An 18,286-nucleotide genomic window follows, 5' to 3' on the forward strand; every position below is an offset into this window, starting at 1 on the left:
AGCCCGGAGAACCGACCAGCGTTTGAAGGACCCAGTATAAAATAAGCAGAGCACGGTACAAAGGATAACAGAGTTTAATGAACATAACAGTGCTGTGAAAAAATATAAAAGTGCGCGGTCTGGCGTGGTGGTTTTGCGGTGCGCTCCCAGCAGCGCCAACGGTCTGGAGCCAGAACCAACCCGGACCCAAGGACCCCGCCGACACCCCCCAGGTGGCCGCGACAAACCGAGTCTGTGAAAGAAGGAATCATTATGTGAGTCCACACTCAACACACAGAGAGAACGCTCAAAGGTGCACAAACAGCAAACACTTCTTGGCTTAATTACTAATCAGCTTCCCACCCTGCAGGCATGGAACACCCAGTTCACAAAATTCCACTGCAGAGGAAGCTGATTACACGACCAACATACAGCTCAATATAATAAGGTGTGAGGGACACCACATTTACTGACTGTATAAATGTTAGTCACAAAATCTAACGTACCTCAGGAAGTGTGCTGACGAGCGTGAGACCTCACCCCCTCCTCTTTCACAGACCATGCATCAAACCTGGACGTTCTCTGCATCCACTGATGATGAGATGGCTCCCGAGATGACGATCTCACCCATCTGGTCACAAGGTCGAGTCTCTGGCAAATACACACTGTGTACTCCAGTCTTAAATGCCACCATGTTCCAATCCATGTAGATGCACCACAGCTGTGAGTCCTGACGAGCCGCAGGTGATCAGCCTCAGGTGATCAGGGTGAGGTCCTGATAAACTCAGCTACACAGCCACTCAGTCCCAAATGCAAGCCACCTGGAAGGAAAAACAAAAGACAGGACAAAAGACAGAAACAAAAAGGCAGCCACGCCCCCCCAGCCATACAACAGTACCCCACCCTCACGGGAAGCCTCCCGGCGACCACACAAACCTGGCCCAGGAGAAACACCCCCCTCCAGGGACCATGGCTGGAAACCGTATCCGCATTCATCTTCCAACAGAATCTTCATCTAACAGAACGGTTGATGTCTTCTCCTCTGGCTGCATCTTTGCCCTTGTTTCTATCAGTCAATTAGCACAGGTGTGGCCAGGAGTTCTTGAACCTGTGCGGTCAGCCTTTGTCCAACCATGTTCACAGTCTGATTAGTCATAAAACAAAAAAGACAAACACAAACAACCAAAACACCCCCCCCCTCCCCAGGGGACCGTCCCATCAAACCCCGGGAAGAGGAGAAAAGACAAACACAACCCAAACTTAAGCTTACGAATAAAAATGCTAACACCCCCCCCCCCTCCCCAGAGGACCGTTCCATCAAACCCCGGGAAGGGGAGAAAAGAAAAACAACCCAAACTTAAGCTAGCAAATAAAAACACTAACACCCCCCCCCCCCTCCCCAGAGGACCGTTCCATCAAACCCCGGGAAGGGGAGAAAAGAAAAACAACCCAAACTTAAGCTAACAAATAAAAACACTAACACCCCCCCCCCCCCCCAACGACATGTAGGGACCAACACCCCCCAGAGGACATCCCGCCAGCTCCAGGAGTAATAACCACAGCCGAGGACCCTCTGGGATCCAATGTCACCCACGGGGACTCCCAGCGCCTCCCAGAGGACCATTCCATCAACCCCAGGAGACGCCTCCCCTCATGACCAACGGACCCAGCCCCGGCCGTCTATGGCTAGATGGACCCACAGCCCTTTCCCCCCCAGAGGACACCACAGTCAAACCCTGAGGGCGGAAACTGGGGGGAAAAACAAAAGGAGAAAAAAAAAACATACAAACAAAACAACCAAAAACATACAAACAAAACAACCCCAACCCCACCCCCTTGGCGCAGTGGAAACTGGAAGCACGTCCAGTGTCACCAACCGTGACTATACCCCAGAAGCCAACCAGGAGGAGTGGAACAGCGGTTATGGCAGACGGCACAAAACGGCGCCACTTCTCCGACTTCCAAACCAGCCACCAGCTGCGGGTATATCCCACTGCCCCAAACCTCAGCCACGCCGATGGCAGACGGCTCAAAGGCGCGCTGAAGCCGGAGGTGGAACAGGGAATCAACAAACAAAAACACCCCCCCTCCCCCCCAGGTACAGAGGTTACCTGGGAAACGCCCAGCATAACCAAACTGCACCACTCCAGCAACGCCGACACTACGGCTCACACGGCTGGAGCCAGAGGAGAAGAGAGGGAACAAAAAGAAAATACCCCAAACCCCCCCCCCCTCCCCTCCCGGGTGCAGAGGTTACCTGGGAAACGCCCAGCATAACCAAACTGCACCACTCCAGCAACGCCGACTCTACGGCTCACCCGGCTGGAGTCAGAGGAGAAGAGAGGGCATAACAAAAAACAAAACAAAAAAAAAGAAAAAAGAAAAAACAACCCAATTACCCCCCATCACCCCCCAGGGGACCGTCCCATCAAACCCTGGGGAGGTGAAACTAAAAGAAATAAAAAGAAAGGCTAACAGACTAACATAAAGTTGCTTGGGTCCTTTTTTGTTGCTCCAAACAGGCTGCAGGGTCACAACCCCAGACACTAATAGTGGAAAACAAAAAATAAAATCCCACACAAAAACCAACTCAAAAAACACCCACAAGAAACGAACCAACACAAAACTAATCAGTGGTTTATACCGTCAAGCTCAAACAAATCGAACACACCTGTTCCAACTTAAGAGCTTAACGGTAATGTGACTCAGTCACCACAAGAGGGAGCCAGAGTGCTAAAAATGAAAAACCCTCTTTGGTGACAGAGAAAACAAACGAGCTGCTTTTCTGTGCACAGCTGTCAGCAACACACAACCAAAAATGTGATTCAACTAAATAACACCGGAGCTGACACAACAGAAGCAGTAGCTATCATTACCCGGGGAAACGGGGCTACGACTGTAACACAGGAAGCACGCGTGCCACAGAGCTCCACCGTGCGCGTTCACCCATTACAGACCCACTCCTGCAGCTCCCGTTCAAACCTCTTATCCGGTCAAAGTGCGACGCGAAGCCGTCGCCACTCACACTCCACCACGACCCACGGATAAGGCACAAACACAGGAACACGGCTGCACGAGCGCTCCAATCAGTATTCAGTAATGGGTTCTCCAACGCGCACCATCCGGGCGGAGAGCACCCGCAACTGATCCGGATAACTTCTGAACGTCTGCTGCCGCCTTCCCGGCGCGTTACCATCTCTGCTACCGCTGGGTCCGTGATGTTTGGCCAGAGACTACTGTTGTATGTGTCGGACGCAGCCCGGAGAACCGACCAGCGTTTGAAGGACCCAGTATAAAATAAGCAGAGCACGGTACAAAGGATAACAGAGTTTAATGAACATAACAGTGCTGTGAAAAAATATAAAAGTGCGCGGTCTGGCATGGTGGTTTTGCGGTGCGCTCCCAGCGGTGCCAACGGTCCGGAGCCAGAACCAACCCGGACCCAAGGACCCCGCCGACACCCCCCAGGTGGCCTCGACAAACCAAGTCTGTGAAAGAAGGAATCATTATGTGAGTCCACACTCAACACACAGAGAGAACGCTCAAAGGTGCACAAACAGCAAACACTTCCTGGCTTAATTACTAATCAGCTTCCCACCCTGCAGGCATGGAACACCCAGTTCACAAAACTCCACTGCAGAGGAAGCTGATTACACGACCAACATACAGCTCAATATAATAAGGTGTGAGGGACACCACATTTACTGACTGTATAAATGTTAGTCACAAAATCTAACGTACCTCAGGAAGTGTGCTGACGAGCGTGAGACCTCACCCCCTCCTCTTTCACAGACCATGCATCAAACCTGGACGTTCTCTGCATCCACTGATGATGAGATGGCTCTCGAGACGACGATCTCACCCGTCTGGTCACAAGGTCGAGTCTCTGGCAAATACACACTGTGTACTCCAGTCTTAAATGCCACCATGTTCCAATCCATGTAGATGCACCACAGCTGTGAGTCCTGACGAGCCGCAGGTGATCAGCCTCAGGTGATCAGGGTGAGGTCCTGATAAACTCAGCTACACAGCCACTCAGTCCCAAATGCAAGCCACCTGGAAGGAAAAACAAAAGACAGAAACAAAAAGGCAGCCAGGCCCCCCCAGCCATACAACATCATTGTCATTTGATATTTTATTAATTTATAAACAACAGAAAAGGGACTTACATTTTGGTGTTCCACTGTGATGTGTAGTCCAGTGATGCTGTGCACTGACTTCGGACTTCCATAAAAAAAAAAAAAAATAAATAAAAAAAAAGACTTTGTGTCGGTCTTCAGTTCATCATCATCATGTCGCTGTCCTGTGCGCGCGCACGCAACCGGCTTGGATGTCCAGCTGTCCCTCCTCAGTGCAGCAAAAAAACAGTCACGTCAGAAATGAGTCCAGGTTTTCTTTCTCTTATTGCTACAGGCAGCACAGTGGATTTGTTTTGTGTCTGTGTCTTACAAGAATTAGCAGTGTCAGTTAGCTCAAATTATGTCTCAGGAGAGTCGTGTCCCCCCGCGCGCGCACACACGCAACATGGTCTGCGCTTGTGCGTGCGTGAACAACAAAAATAAGACTGTATATGTCCTCAGTGCAGCAAAAAAATAAATAAATAAAAACATCACGTCAAAAATGAGTCCAGCTTTTGTTCTCTTCCTACTAACAACCTCCAGGCAGCACAGTGGATTGGTTGTGTGTTGGGTGCGCGCGCACGAGCATGCGTGGGCGCGCACGTACTCGTTCGCTAGTTTCGCAACGTGTGCATGCACGAGCGCGTGTGCGCATACTCGTGCGCACTTGTGTATGAGTGATCACATGTGCGCCTGTGCACGAGGGCATGCACGTGAGAGTGCAATGGTATAAAACGTATGGAACCAAATTTGCACTCTAAATGGAACCGAGCTGCACTCTGAATGCAATGCAACACAAATGGGATGAATTAATCCATGTCATGTGACATACAAAGCACCAATCAAATCACAAGGATCCACTCAGCCGTTATATAAAACAAATTATCAGCATCAAGAGTAATGGCTAGTCTTTTACAACTTAAAATACATTAAGCAGTTACAGTGCGAGAGGCTTATTACTTCACTGAAGAATAACCAAGGAGAGACCATTACAGAGCCAATTAAAATAAACGAAACATTTAGAGATTTCTACAAAAAGCTTTACAGTATAGAGATAAACAGCGATGCAGCAGAATTAGATGCTTGACTGTGGCATGTTGCCACTCTCTTTGAGAGGAGCATTGATCACCCTGCTTCGTAAGGCGGGTAAACCAAATACTGAATGTGAAAACCTGAGACTAGTTAGTCCGCTAAATGCATATGTAAATGTGTTATGCAAGATTTTAGCAAGAAGGATTGAAGGAATTATACCACAGATAATTGGAAGGGAACAGAACAGCTTCATTAGGGGCAGGCAGGGTTTCCACAATGTTAGAAGCCTTTTAAATATACTCCACAATCAAAAGGGGCTCCTGATACAGCTGTTATGTCACTGGATGCCGAAATGGCTTTCCATAGAGTGGAATGACCTGACCTATTTGAACTCCTTACACGCTTTGGCTTAGGGGAACATTTTTGTAAATGGATAAGGCTGCTCTATACCTTATGCTGAAATAATGACTAACAGTAATATTTCAAAAATTGTCAAGCTTAAATGAGGTTGTAGACAAGGTGATCCTCTGTCTCCGTTGCTGTTTATTATGGCATTTGAACCTCTAGTACTTGCAATAAAGAATCATACACTTATTTTAGGAATAACTATAGCACAGCAAGAATACCATTTGGCTATGTATGCGGATGATATCATTATCTTTCTTAAAGATATTAAAACATCTATCCCAGCTCTGCTGGATCAAATAAAGGAGTTTGGAAATATCTCAGGTTATAAGGTAAATAACTCGAAAACTGTAATTATGTTTTAAAACCAGAGTGAAAGGAAAAACCCACCTGAGGAAGCTGCACAGTTGTTGATTGCTTTACTTATTTGGGAATTAAAATTGTACCAGGTCTTGAAAATATTGTTGAAACCAACTATAGTCCAGTGGTAGACAACATTTCAGATATGCTAAATCGTTGGGCATCTATACCAATGTCACTTATAGGCAAATTAATACTTTGAATATTTTCCCTAAACGATTATATCTATTTCAAAATATTCCATTGCCACCTCCAAGCAGTCTATTCAATCATCTAAAGAAGCTTTTTACTAGATTTTTAAGGAACAACAGATGCCCCAGGCTGGAACTGTCTCTGCTGTATTTGCCATATGATAGAGGGAGTCTTAAATGCCCCAACTTATATTGGTACTATTTGGCAGCACAGTTAAGAACTCTGATGTTCTATTTCACAAAGGACACTACCCCCTTATGGAGAGAAATGGAAGATAATCTATTAAATATACCTCTTCCCAGTTATTTGTACTCGGCTACAATTAAAAAAAAAAAAAACTTAAAAAGAATACAAAAATCCTGTAGTTAGAAATATGATAAATGTGTGGCATCAAGTTAAAAAAAAATACCTGAAGGACATTACAACTCTCCCTGCCTTTAGCCTGATATGTGGAAATGACCTTCCTCTCCCGGGAAACTGGACAAAGGGTTTAAAACGGTTGCAAAGAGACTGCAGGAAATTGGAGACTTGTCTCATTCTGACAGTAAACATTTGATGTCATTTGAAGAAATTGTTGATAAATATAATATACCACAAAACCATTTCTACAAGTATTTACAATTGAGACATTTCATTAGAACACAACAAAATCAGTCGTTGCTGCTCCCCCCATGTCTACAGTAGAAAGAGTAATGATTAAGGACTGTTTAGGGAGGGGTTTAATATCTCATTTATAAGACCTTATAAGTCCTTAAGCCTGTGGACAGCATTACATCCTCCTTTACAGTAACAAAATGCAATAACTTTCTGTCTTTCTATCAATCTAAAATCGATACCATTAACAGTTCCCTCAATTTCCCCTCTACCCACACTGCCCCTCCACCTGATTCGCCTCCTCCTAATAACACTCAGCATTTTTCACAGTTCATCCCCATCACTCCCCTGTAGCTCACTAAACTTAATACTGGTATCAAAACCCCAACCTGCTCCTTGGATCCAATCCCCTCCCCTCTCATCAAAGCTTGTCTTCCATCCATTGCTCCTTTGATCACCACAATAATTAATTCCTCCCTCACCACTGGCTCCGTTCCACCATCTCTCAAGTTAGCAGCTATTACACCAATTCTCAAAAAACCTGGTCTTGACCCAGAGAATCTGGCAAACTTCCGGCCCATATCCAAGCTCCCTTTTCTGTCCAAAATCCTTGAGCGTGTCATAGCCTCACAACTTCAAACATATCTACTCTCAAATAGCCTATTTGAACCATTCCAATCCGGTTTTTGTCAAAAACACAGTACAGAAACAGCACTCCTCAAAGTGACAAACGATCTTTTCCTCTCCTCTGATGTTGGCCATGTCTCTATCCTTATCCTCCTCGACCTCACAGCTGTATTTGATACTATTAGTCACTCCATCCTCCTCTCTCGCCTTAAGACCTCCCTTAACATCTCCGGCTCTGCTCTCTCATGGATTCAGTCTTATCTCACTAACCAACAACAATTCATCAGTATAAATAATTGCTCCTCCTCCACTGCCCCCCTGTCACAACGTGTCCCCCAAGGTTCGGTGCTTGGTCCTCTCTTATTTATTCTGTATATCCTTCCACTTTGCAACATCATTCGTCGGTTTGGTCTCCGCTTCCACTGTTATGCCGACGACATTCAGCTTTATATCTCCACTTCATCTGTCAACCCCCAAACCCAGTCCACCCTCACTACCTGTCTCAGTGGCATACAAACTTGGATGTCACACAATTTTCTCAAACTCAACAGCGACAAAACAGACATAATCATTGGTCCAAAAAACATCACTAAATCCGCTTCAAACTTCACTCTAAATTTTGACAGCACTACACTCACTCACTCCCTCCTCTCTTGTCCATAACCTTGGTATCCTCTTTGACCCCACCCTCTCATTTGAATCCCATGTCAAACAAATAACCCGGTCTGCTTTCTTCCACCTTAAAAATATCTCCCGTCTCCGTTCATCTCTGAGCTTCTCTTTAATTAAACTTAAACTTAAACTTTAATTCATGCATTCATTACATCTAAAATCGACTACCGCAATAGTATTCTCTATGGCACACCATCCAAAACTCTTAAGAAACTTCAATATATCCAGAACTCTGCTGCTTGACTTCTCACACTAACCCGGTCCCACCAACACATCACCCCTGTCCTCCAAGATCTTCACTGGCTTCCCATCCCTCAGCGCATACAGTTCAAAGTTCTGCTTATCACCTTCAAAGCCCTCCACAACCTGGCACCTTCTTATCTCTCTGACCTGCTCATACCTCATACTCCATCGCGATCCCTCCGTTCCTCTAACGCTAACCTCCTATCCCTCCCCGGTAGGACCAGGTTCCGAACCTGGGGTGACAGAGCCTTCTCCATCGCTGCCCCCACCCTCTGGAACTCTCTCCCACAACAACTTCGTGACTGCTCCGAACTTCCCACCTTTAAATCACTCCTCAAGACCCACTTATTCAAGACTGCTTTTAATGTTTAACCTGTTTTAATGTGTTTGCTTTGCATTTTATTTTTATATTTTGTTATTTATTAATGTGTCTGTGAAGCGTCTTTGAGTTTTTAGAAAAGCGCTATACAAATAAAATTTATTATTATTATTATTATTATTATTATTATTACCTGCTGGTAGATGAGTCTTCTGAGTCGTCTATAAAGAAGCTGGAGGCATGGATAGAAGATTTCCACGAGGAAATTAACATAGAAGACTGGGAGAGGGTTTGTGCAAAAATACAATTACAAACAATTAATACACGTCTTAAACTACTACAGTATAATTGGCTTATGCATACGTATATCACTCCAGAAAAACCTAATAAATACAGCAGTACTATACCCAATACATGTATTAAATGTGGAAAAGACAAAGGTACACTCTTTCACTGTGTATGACTGTGTTCTGAAATAAAGACGTTCTGGGAAGGAGATAATAATACCCATTCAAATTCCTTTAGATCCCAAATTCTGCATACTGGGTTTAAAGCCAGTCAACTATAAGATCACAAGGGGACAACAAATTGTTTTAGATACAGGATTTTTACTAGCTAAAACAGTGATTGCGTTGTCATGGAAAAATGTGATTGGGCCCAGTGCAGGTAAATGGATTTCAGAATTATCTATAACTTTGCCCTTAGAAAAAAAAATCACTTATTCTCTCAGGGGTAAACAATCCCTCTTTGAGGACATCTGGGCTCCTTTTTTAAATTATCTAGAAAGGCCAGATCAAATAATTTTGATGGAAACATCTGGGGATACATAAGTGGCCCTCTGCAGTTTCAGAATTTCAGAAGTTTTTTTTTTCTTTTTTCTCTTTCTCCTTCCATTTATAATTGTTAAGCATTAGGAATATGGAAAGACTGGAATATAATAAATATAAACCTCAACTAAATTATTGTGTGGGGTGGGAGGAGTCTTAAAGCTGCTGCTAAAACCTCTGATTTTGATTCTGATGAGTAAATGTTAAAGCTGCTATGTGTATACTAGTACCACATATTTAATTGTGTGGCTGTATATATGTGGTTTTGTTAAGTGTTTGCTGTTGTTGTTAAAATAAATAAACATAATGTTGGAAAAAAACTTGCCCCTTTACTACTGTCAGTTTTTGAAGAGTCGTTTACTCTTAAGACCATACCTCCTACCATATACCAAGCAATTATTTCTGTTATTCTCAAAAAAGGGAAAACCCCTCTGGAGTGCAGTTCATTTTGCCTAATTTCTCCCCTTAACACTGATGCAAAAATTCTTGCCAAAATTCCGGTGTGTTAATTGGAGGGTGTTCTTCCTTCCATTATATCACCTGACCAAACGGGTTTTATCAAAAATTGGTACTCGTTCTTCAACGTCAGGCATCTTTTTAATATCAATCAATCAATCAATCAATCAATTTTTTTATATAGCGCCAAATCACAACAAACAGTTGCCCCAAGGCGCTTAACTGGTGATTTCACTGATGAACTCATCCCACCTGCTCCAAGGGATGTTAATCAGTGAAATCACCTGCTGAAGTCAGTGGCTGCAAAGAAAACCTGCACCCTCTCGGCCCTTTCTGGAATAGTTTGGAGACCACTGCTCTAAACAGTTTGTCATGACCTGCTGTTCCCTTTTTCCTGTCATTTTCTACATGCTCATCTGGATCACCTAGGTGGAGGTTCCAGAATATGGATTGAAACCTGTCTCTGGCCATTACTGTAGCTTGAAAGGGCACAGAAAAAAATATGATTTTGTTTCCAGTAGTCCTGGAGACGTGGCAGTGACACCAATGACATGTACATCAGAAGTCCAAAAAATTTGTGCAGCTCTTCCATTTCATTGTCCGTCCAGTTGTATTTTTTCCCTAATGCCTTGTTTTTACAGCAGTTTTATTGGTGTTGGTGCAAATTGTTCTAATTGTGTCAGTTGCAAAACACAATAGAAAAAGGTCTTTTGGGCTTTGGGTGAAAAGTGTATCAACCTGGACTCCTGGTGTTCTCCAAGGGTGAAATCTGCTTACTGCTTCAGCGGTGTCTGCATCTTCCTCCGTGTTCCAGCATTCAGCACTGGGGCATGTCTCTCCTGCGCATCTGAGCGGAGGTCTGGATCTGGAAACAGAAGCACGTGCTCTGACCCTCTGTTCAGATCTCTGTGCACACGTCGGTGGATCCACCTGCTCTGGTTGCTTGTCCAGAACAAAAGTGGGATCATCTCTTTCATCATCAGAATCCTCACTGTCTGGTTCAGACTGTGACGATGCGCTATACGCTCCATCTTCCTCCAGTTCAAAAATAACTGAAGCGCTTGCTCCACATTCATAAATCGCCTCGTTACCAAAAAATAATAAAATAAAAAAAACCCAAAACAACACCACACTAACCACACATGCTAAATACTTCACCACAGACTAAATACACACTACAAACACACCAAATATCTCTCAGATACCAAAACTCTAATTGTTGTCTGCTTTTCTCTCTTCTATCCCAATCACCCACAATATTTCTTCACTCAGTCGCAAAATTACGTAGCTTGGGGATCATTGTTATTGGCTTATGTAGTTTATTTTTCCACAAGAGAAGTTTGTGTATTGTTTTGTGTTTTTTTTTTTTTTTTTACTTGTGTTGCTAGGGGCAGAGGTGGGAGAAGGAAGAAGAGAAACTCCGTTAGTGTGCATCATGCGCAAGGAGCACACACACAAAAGCAGAACCACGTGGGGTTGGTGGGCTGTGATCAAACACACATGGGGTTAGTGACTTCTGATTGGTGGAAAATGCATGTGCTAACCGGTGAGGAAGAAGGGGTCATATTTCTTCCCACCCCGTCACTGATGCAGTAGAGAAGGAAATGATCATTTTTGCTGCGTGTGTGACATAAATGCACAGCAAAAATGACAATAATATTCATGAAAACGCATGGTGTAAAAAATACTCATAAGTCAAGTATACTAGACCTATTAAGTTGGCTCCTTCCGTCTCGAGAGACGATGGTCTGTGCCCCTAGTTTGGATGACTTCTTTTCCTTCGTTGCCTCTTCTCTTCGTTGCAAGTTCTTCTTTGTAGCTCAGCATGTTTCATTCCACTTAATATGGCATGACGCCAAGTGTCCCGGTTGGGTGCGAGCTGTTCCCAGGTCTCCCAGCCTATTCCAACAGATTTCATATCTCTTTTACATACAGCCTTGAACCTGAGGTGTGGTCTGCCAATCGTACGTCTCCCCTCTGCCAGTTCTCCGTATAGGAGGTCTTTGGGGATTCTGCCTTCAGCCATTCTGTTCGTGTCTCCCAACCATTTCAGTCTAACAGTGTATGTATGCTAACAGACTTGGCCTTCTCTAGCACTTTATTGTTTGTGACTCTGTCCTGCCACTTTATGTCCAGGATGCACCGTAGGTGAAAACTGTTGAGACGATGTTCTTGTGATGCATATGTGGCCCAGGTTTCACTGCCGTAGAGCAAGGTGCTCAGTATGCATGCCTCATAGATACGGATCTTGGTGTTTATTGTGAGTTTGGAGTTTGTCTATGCTCGCTTAGTTAGTCTAGCCATGGTGGCCGTGACTCTCGCAATGCAAGTGTTCACCTCCAAATCTAGAGATGCGTTGGAGGTTACTGTTGAGCCCAGATAGGTAAAGCTGTCTACAACTTCTAGTGGTGCTCCATCAATCAGTATGGTAGGTGATGTAACAACTCCTTGACAGAGGATTTGAGTTTTCTTGATACTGATGGTGAGTCCAAACTCCTTACTAGACCTATTAACAGACCTATAATACTAGACCTATTAACAAAATATAAAAACTGGAGTAAAGGTTGAAGTCTCTACATTCAACACGCTTTCAAAGGGAGACTCAGAGTGCAGCAGATTGGGTGTTATGTCCAATTAATTAGGTCATGTGACTTTTGATGTGGTGGCACGTCATTCGACTCCAGAGGGTTAATTACCATCTTTACTTAGGCGACCTCTGACTATTGTTGTTCTGTTCTGTTTTTGTTTTTTTTTTATGCTTGGCTATGCAAATTCTGTATTTCATTTTTTGAGTAGTTAGCAACTGTGAGTCTGGTATTTGGGAGGAGGAAGGGTGGGGGGGTGGGCTGGCATTGGAGCAGGTTATTTTTGTTCTGGTTCTCATTCTGTTGGACCCATGTAAAACTGTAGAAACACAATAAAAAAGCTTACCCTGTGTATTTAAGGGATCTCTTAAGATTTCACAGTTGATCAGGCTGATTCAGAAGGGATGAGCTTTATATCAGGAGATGGAGTCATGTAATTTTCCCACATGATGTCTGTCATATTTATGGCAATTCACATGGGATAAGAAATCTCAGTACAAATGACAGAGACAGGAGTGGCTACTCAATATACACACCTGACGCAATGCCATCACTCCTGGGGAAAGAAGAAAAAAAAAAGACGCCAGGCTTCTGCATTGTTTGCTTTTTTTCCTTTGTTCTCATTTCTGCAGCAGAACAGATATGTCTCTGCAGTCATTTTTTCCCCTGTTTATGTTCTGTGAAGCCTTGCGTGTTCTGTGCCCAGAGCTCTGAGCACCTCTTCATACAAATACAAAACAAAAAATGTGTCCCATCCGACAAATTTTGTATTTAACGTGCACTAATGGTCATAACTCGCTCATGGTGGATGTGCACGTCAGCACGCTAACATTCATGACTGTTGTTTTTGTTGTTGCTGGTCACTTCCAGGTTATTACTGTAAAAACAGATGTTTGTACTTTCTGGAGTACATTCTCATGAAGAAAATGAATAAATGTGTGTTTGTGTTTTAAAGCGATAATGGAGTCTACAGGCCGTCTTCCCTCCTCATCGTCCATCTCCTCCATCTCCCTGATGGAAGCAAAGGCTGAGACCCATCGGGTTCTCCAGGCTTTCGTCAGTCGGACTCTCACCCTTCCTCTGATTGACAGGCCTGGCAATATTGGAGGTGCTTACAAAGATCACAACAGATTCCGGTAACATGCTCCGACCCACTTGTTCTCCTTTCTTTTTTTTTTCCCTCCAAAATTTTTATTTGCCATTTCAAAATACAAAAATGAACATACATATAAATGCCGACATTTTGACACAAAATAGAACACAATCATTAACGTAACATTGAATTTATCAAACCTTGTCAGGAGAAAGAGAGGAAAAAACCCCCCAAAGAAATGTAAAAGGCTGTACGGCACAACAAACTCACCCGAGGTCTATTATGATAAGTCACCAAGGTATTGCAGTGTATATTTGCTTTTCTTATGTGTTAGCTCCAAAGTATTGCTATACTTATTAAATTCTACCAGAAATATTTAAAACTCAGAAGAGATTTGTAAATTCCAATTTTGTGTAGGTAAAATTTTCCAGTTAGCAACATAAGATTAATTACAAAAGAAAAAGACTTATTATTACATGCAAATCTTGCAGTAATATCCTTCAAACCAACTGTGATGGTATATCCAGTTTTTTAATAAATATATTTTTCAAAATCTCTCAGAAACTTAGATGACACACAACAAAGACAAAATCAATACCCTAACCCTAACCCTATTCGATCCTACAAAAAGTGCATTTGTAATCCAAGTCAATGAACCTGGAAATTGTGTTATTACAATGATAAATGTGTAATATTTTGAACTGAATTTTATTTGAAATGCAAAACTGGAAGGGGCACAGCAATTTATTTTGCCTAATTGTGAGTTCCAGAATGATTTTCCTTTGGGGGACATCTTGTTATAGCTCTGAAGTGTGTTCCTGACATGTTTGTTTGTACATTTTCTGTCAAGTGTATCGATCCCCCCAGTCGTAAGAGAAGGTGTTTGAACCTCAGTCTGTTGAATTAATGACACTTCATTAATTCAAGCGTACTCTGAGATATGGCCTTTACAACAGAAGGAATTTTCATAACTATAAAGATTGCCATCGTCTTTGAATAAATGTGAAACACAAATGATACCCCTTTCAATCCACTCTTCCTTGTATTAACTTTTGTTTTTGACAGTGATATTGCCATTGTTCCACATTATTTCCTTGTGTGGAGACTAGTTACGCACATGGCATAATTTCCCTCTTAATAAGGCCTGCTGATAAAACTTTGAAAGTTTAACTGGTAATTTAGTGATGGTAAAATTGCAACTTAGTAAAAATTAATTTAAATAAACATAAAATTTCACCGAATGAAAGAGGTATGTCCAGAGCGCAAATTAAGGGGAATAAAAGGCAAATTAGGCGATGACGTCATTTGTTGTTACAAGCCAGTCCTCGGCCTACTTGTGCTTATTCTTTGCACCATGTGCATTTACTTCAATAATCTATTATTATTGCTAAAACTTTATCTTTGTGCCAAAAATTGTGTTATTATATTGGTACACAATATATTGTGGTGACGCTTTGGCTTTTGATATGGCTTGGTACATTTTGATAAACTTTCAACTTTAAAAGTAGGTCTTGGTTCAAAAAATGTTGGGCACCCCCGGCTTAGGGTAATAGGGTAAGTTTGATATCTGTATAATTTGCCATTGTACCTGGATCTAAATAAGGATTCTTGAAAATCGATTTAATCACTCAGGTTTAATCACTTTAAATCACTTGACTTAAAACCTGCTGGGACAGAAGCAGTTGAAAATGATAGATTAATAATTTTCAGCAGTGTGGGTCCAGGTGCAGACCACACATTCTTCAACAATTTTGTAGGCAATGGATGAAAAAGACAAGCGGTTGTTTTCACACTATCCATAGTTTGCAACAACATACTGAGTGAGATAGTGTGAAATTAAGTGGGTTTTCATCAGAATCATTGTCGACTGTCACTTGGACTGATTGAAGTTTGCTGGGAAATATGTAACCTTATATTGTTTAAGTTGTTTTTGTTAAGTTGCCCAGAAAATTTTGATCAGTAAACGGCAAACAGTTGCACTTGAATAAGTTTGGTTGCAGTTTGAAGTAAAAAAAAAATTAGATTTTGCTTACTGTTGCTCATTAAGTCAGAAGAACCTGCCCATTTTGCGGCTGATAATGTGTGTTTGTACTTGAATATGCCTTGGTGTCAAGCTAAGTGAAAAGCCTCTGATCTACAGCTGCACTGTATGCTCCAGGCTCTTCCTATAAGTACCCTTGAGATGTGACAGATGCTCACCACACCGAGGCGCTTGCAACCTAGAGCAACAAGATCACACAGCAAGCTGAGCACCCAAATCCAGTAGATCAGCAAGTGATCCCCTTAGGCTATCTGTTATGCTGCGTTCACACCGAACGCCACGTGAGCGACGACGGCAGCGGCGGCAGGTTGCCATGTAATCCCTATGGAAGGATGCGCTGTGGCACCACAACAGTCCAAGCCACGCAATGTGACGCGATGGATGTGAATGAAGCGATTTTGAGGGATTGGTGTGTTTGTGGTAGAGTCCGACCGATATATCAGCCGGCCGATATAAGCCCTTTTCAAAGTGCTCACTATCGGCCGAAATTTTGCCAATAGAACGCCGATAATTTCTCATAAAGAGAACAGTTACTGAAATAATGTTTGTGTCGGCAATGTAAAATGTCCTTTCACCGTTTGTCCAGTAGATGGAGCTCTGACTCCATTCAACTGAGAGCTGCTTACACCCCTGCTTAAAAGTGTTCATCACCGGCCCCCGTAGTTTGCTGTCACACTGCACTGATCGGCTGACAAAAGCATACAAGTAAGTTTATAATGATGTTGTTTGTAATAACTGCAATTACATTCACCCCACATTTCTCCCATTTCAGTTAAACTCAGTTTGATTATTTCAGTTTATGTAGTAATGTGTCATATGTGCTTCACTGCGTCGGTCACGCTTTTTATTAAGCCCACGTTGTGTAGACCTTATTTCTAGCATGAAAAACGGTGACCAAGCTTTACTAAATTGTAAATAACTTTTTAATGATATGAGATAGAAACTTACTTTTTTTTTGCTGAAAAGTTAACTCTGCGGACTTTCGATCCACCATCAGCCATCTTGGTACTCCTCATAAAAGATGTGTGATGACATGCGCAGTGTGAGTGTCCAATCGGAATTGGTTCTCCGTCACATGGTTTTCCAAAGTCCAATCGTATGGCAGATTTACCTCACGTGATATGGCAAAGATTATTTTCAGGAGTGATATCTTACTAGTTGGCCCATTTGAATAGCCCCCTAACTGCCTCAATTGCATTTTTGCATTTTAATTGCATTTTGCATTTTACACACCTGAGAGCTCTTGGCCATCTGTGCTCTGAGGGAGGTGGCAGTTGAAACTCTCATTATGGCTTTAAGGTGGTCATCACTAAGTCTGGACCTATGCTTTGATTTATGGAGAATAGTTTTTGACAGAGATATGTGCTTCTAAAAAGACACGTGGTCCTCTTGAATATCCTGGAAAACTCTGGGAAAGAGAGGGGTAATTCTGTCATTTGAACCCCATCCAGCCTCGAGTGGCTCGTGTCACCACATATGATCCACGTCAAGCCACATATGATCCATGTAGTGCCATGTTAATGTGATGTTGGTGCATGTTTAGGCATGGGTTTGGTCCAAACCTCCAGCCCTCTCACACTTGGTCCCTTTAAATTGTGGGTTTTCAATTCACTGCATCCATTCAAGATGTTGTCACATTTTTTAAACGCAGTCCAAAAATAGACACTCCGGTACAGTCCAGCCGGTGTGTACGGTGCACCAGGCCGCTGTTCACCTGTGTTCCAGAGTCATTAAATACACCACACCAGCTAGAACCGAACAACAGGTTCCTGGACAGTGCTCTCAGGGCTTCCTCTTGCTGGCTTTATTTCTTTTGCCACTGTGATTCAAATTTTAACTTTGTGTTCCTCCATTAATGCCTGCAAAATCGCTTTTTTGCGCATGCTGCCGTTCTGCATTCCTGGACAGCCGCTTCTGCGCTCCTTCTCGCTGGCTTCCTTTCCATCCACGGCTTCACTGGCGTTATTTCTTCTGTGGCACAGTCATTTTCATACCACGATCCAACTTTTAACTTTGTGTTCGTCCGTTGTTAACAGCAGAATTGCTCTTTTGTGAGCTGGCGTTCTGCCTAAGTTCTCGTTTTGAGTGCGAGTCGTTGCGTCAGTGCGCACACACAGTGGAGCTCCTGATCCATTAACAATATATTAAATCTATCATAGACATATTTTTATAGCTGATTATTTGCCAAGTGAATAAAATAAAAACATTACAAATAATTACCCTTTTTACCTTTTTAGTTGTTTCAAATCTGTTCGCCACATCAGTCCACAAGAGAGATGAAAAAAAAAAAGGTCCAGATGAACAGTCCTCTGCTGTTCCAGAAGCGATTAGAGGTGTTTTCAACAGCCAAGCTCTGACAGAAAATGATTAATCCGCTACAAATTTTTTTTATATACAGTGTCCGTCCAAAATGAGATGTCCTCCGTTTTGTGGGGGAGAACTTATTCCGGTGTCACAGTCTCAGCGCTCCCGGTGTCTGAGCACAGCCACACAGCGAGCGCTGCAGGCGTGAATATCGTAGGGGGCACCGGGGAGGAAAATGTTAAAATATTTTAACCCTCTGAAACACATTGTGAGGGCCAAATTTTGTCAAGTAAAGCCATAGTTTTTTTTCTTTATTACAGCCTTACTTTAAAGTCAAAAGAAACGAGGCAACAGGCCTAAACACAGAAATGTGTCAGAGGAGCATCAGAACTGCTAATTTATACACAGCTGCTTACTAAAGAAAATCCTTACAAATGTG

At 42.9% G+C, this 18,286-nt stretch overlaps 1 protein-coding gene across 1 annotated transcript in view; it reads left to right on the forward strand.

Moving 5' to 3' along the window:
- The window catches only part of bcl2l12 (BCL2 like 12), a 145,764-nt gene that overhangs the window by 42,705 nt on the left and 84,773 nt on the right, over positions 1-18,286 (forward strand). The window contains exon 2 of the mRNA XM_034190792.1: positions 13,365-13,545. Within this exon, the coding sequence (XP_034046683.1) occupies positions 13,370-13,545 (176 nt within the window). The 5' untranslated portion in view covers positions 13,365-13,369. The remainder of the gene's footprint in view (positions 1-13,364; positions 13,546-18,286) is intronic.

Source organism: Thalassophryne amazonica, chromosome 16 (genome assembly GCF_902500255.1).
Source record: "Thalassophryne amazonica chromosome 16, fThaAma1.1, whole genome shotgun sequence".
In the NCBI taxonomy this organism is placed as follows: Eukaryota; Metazoa; Chordata; class Actinopteri; order Batrachoidiformes; family Batrachoididae; genus Thalassophryne; species Thalassophryne amazonica.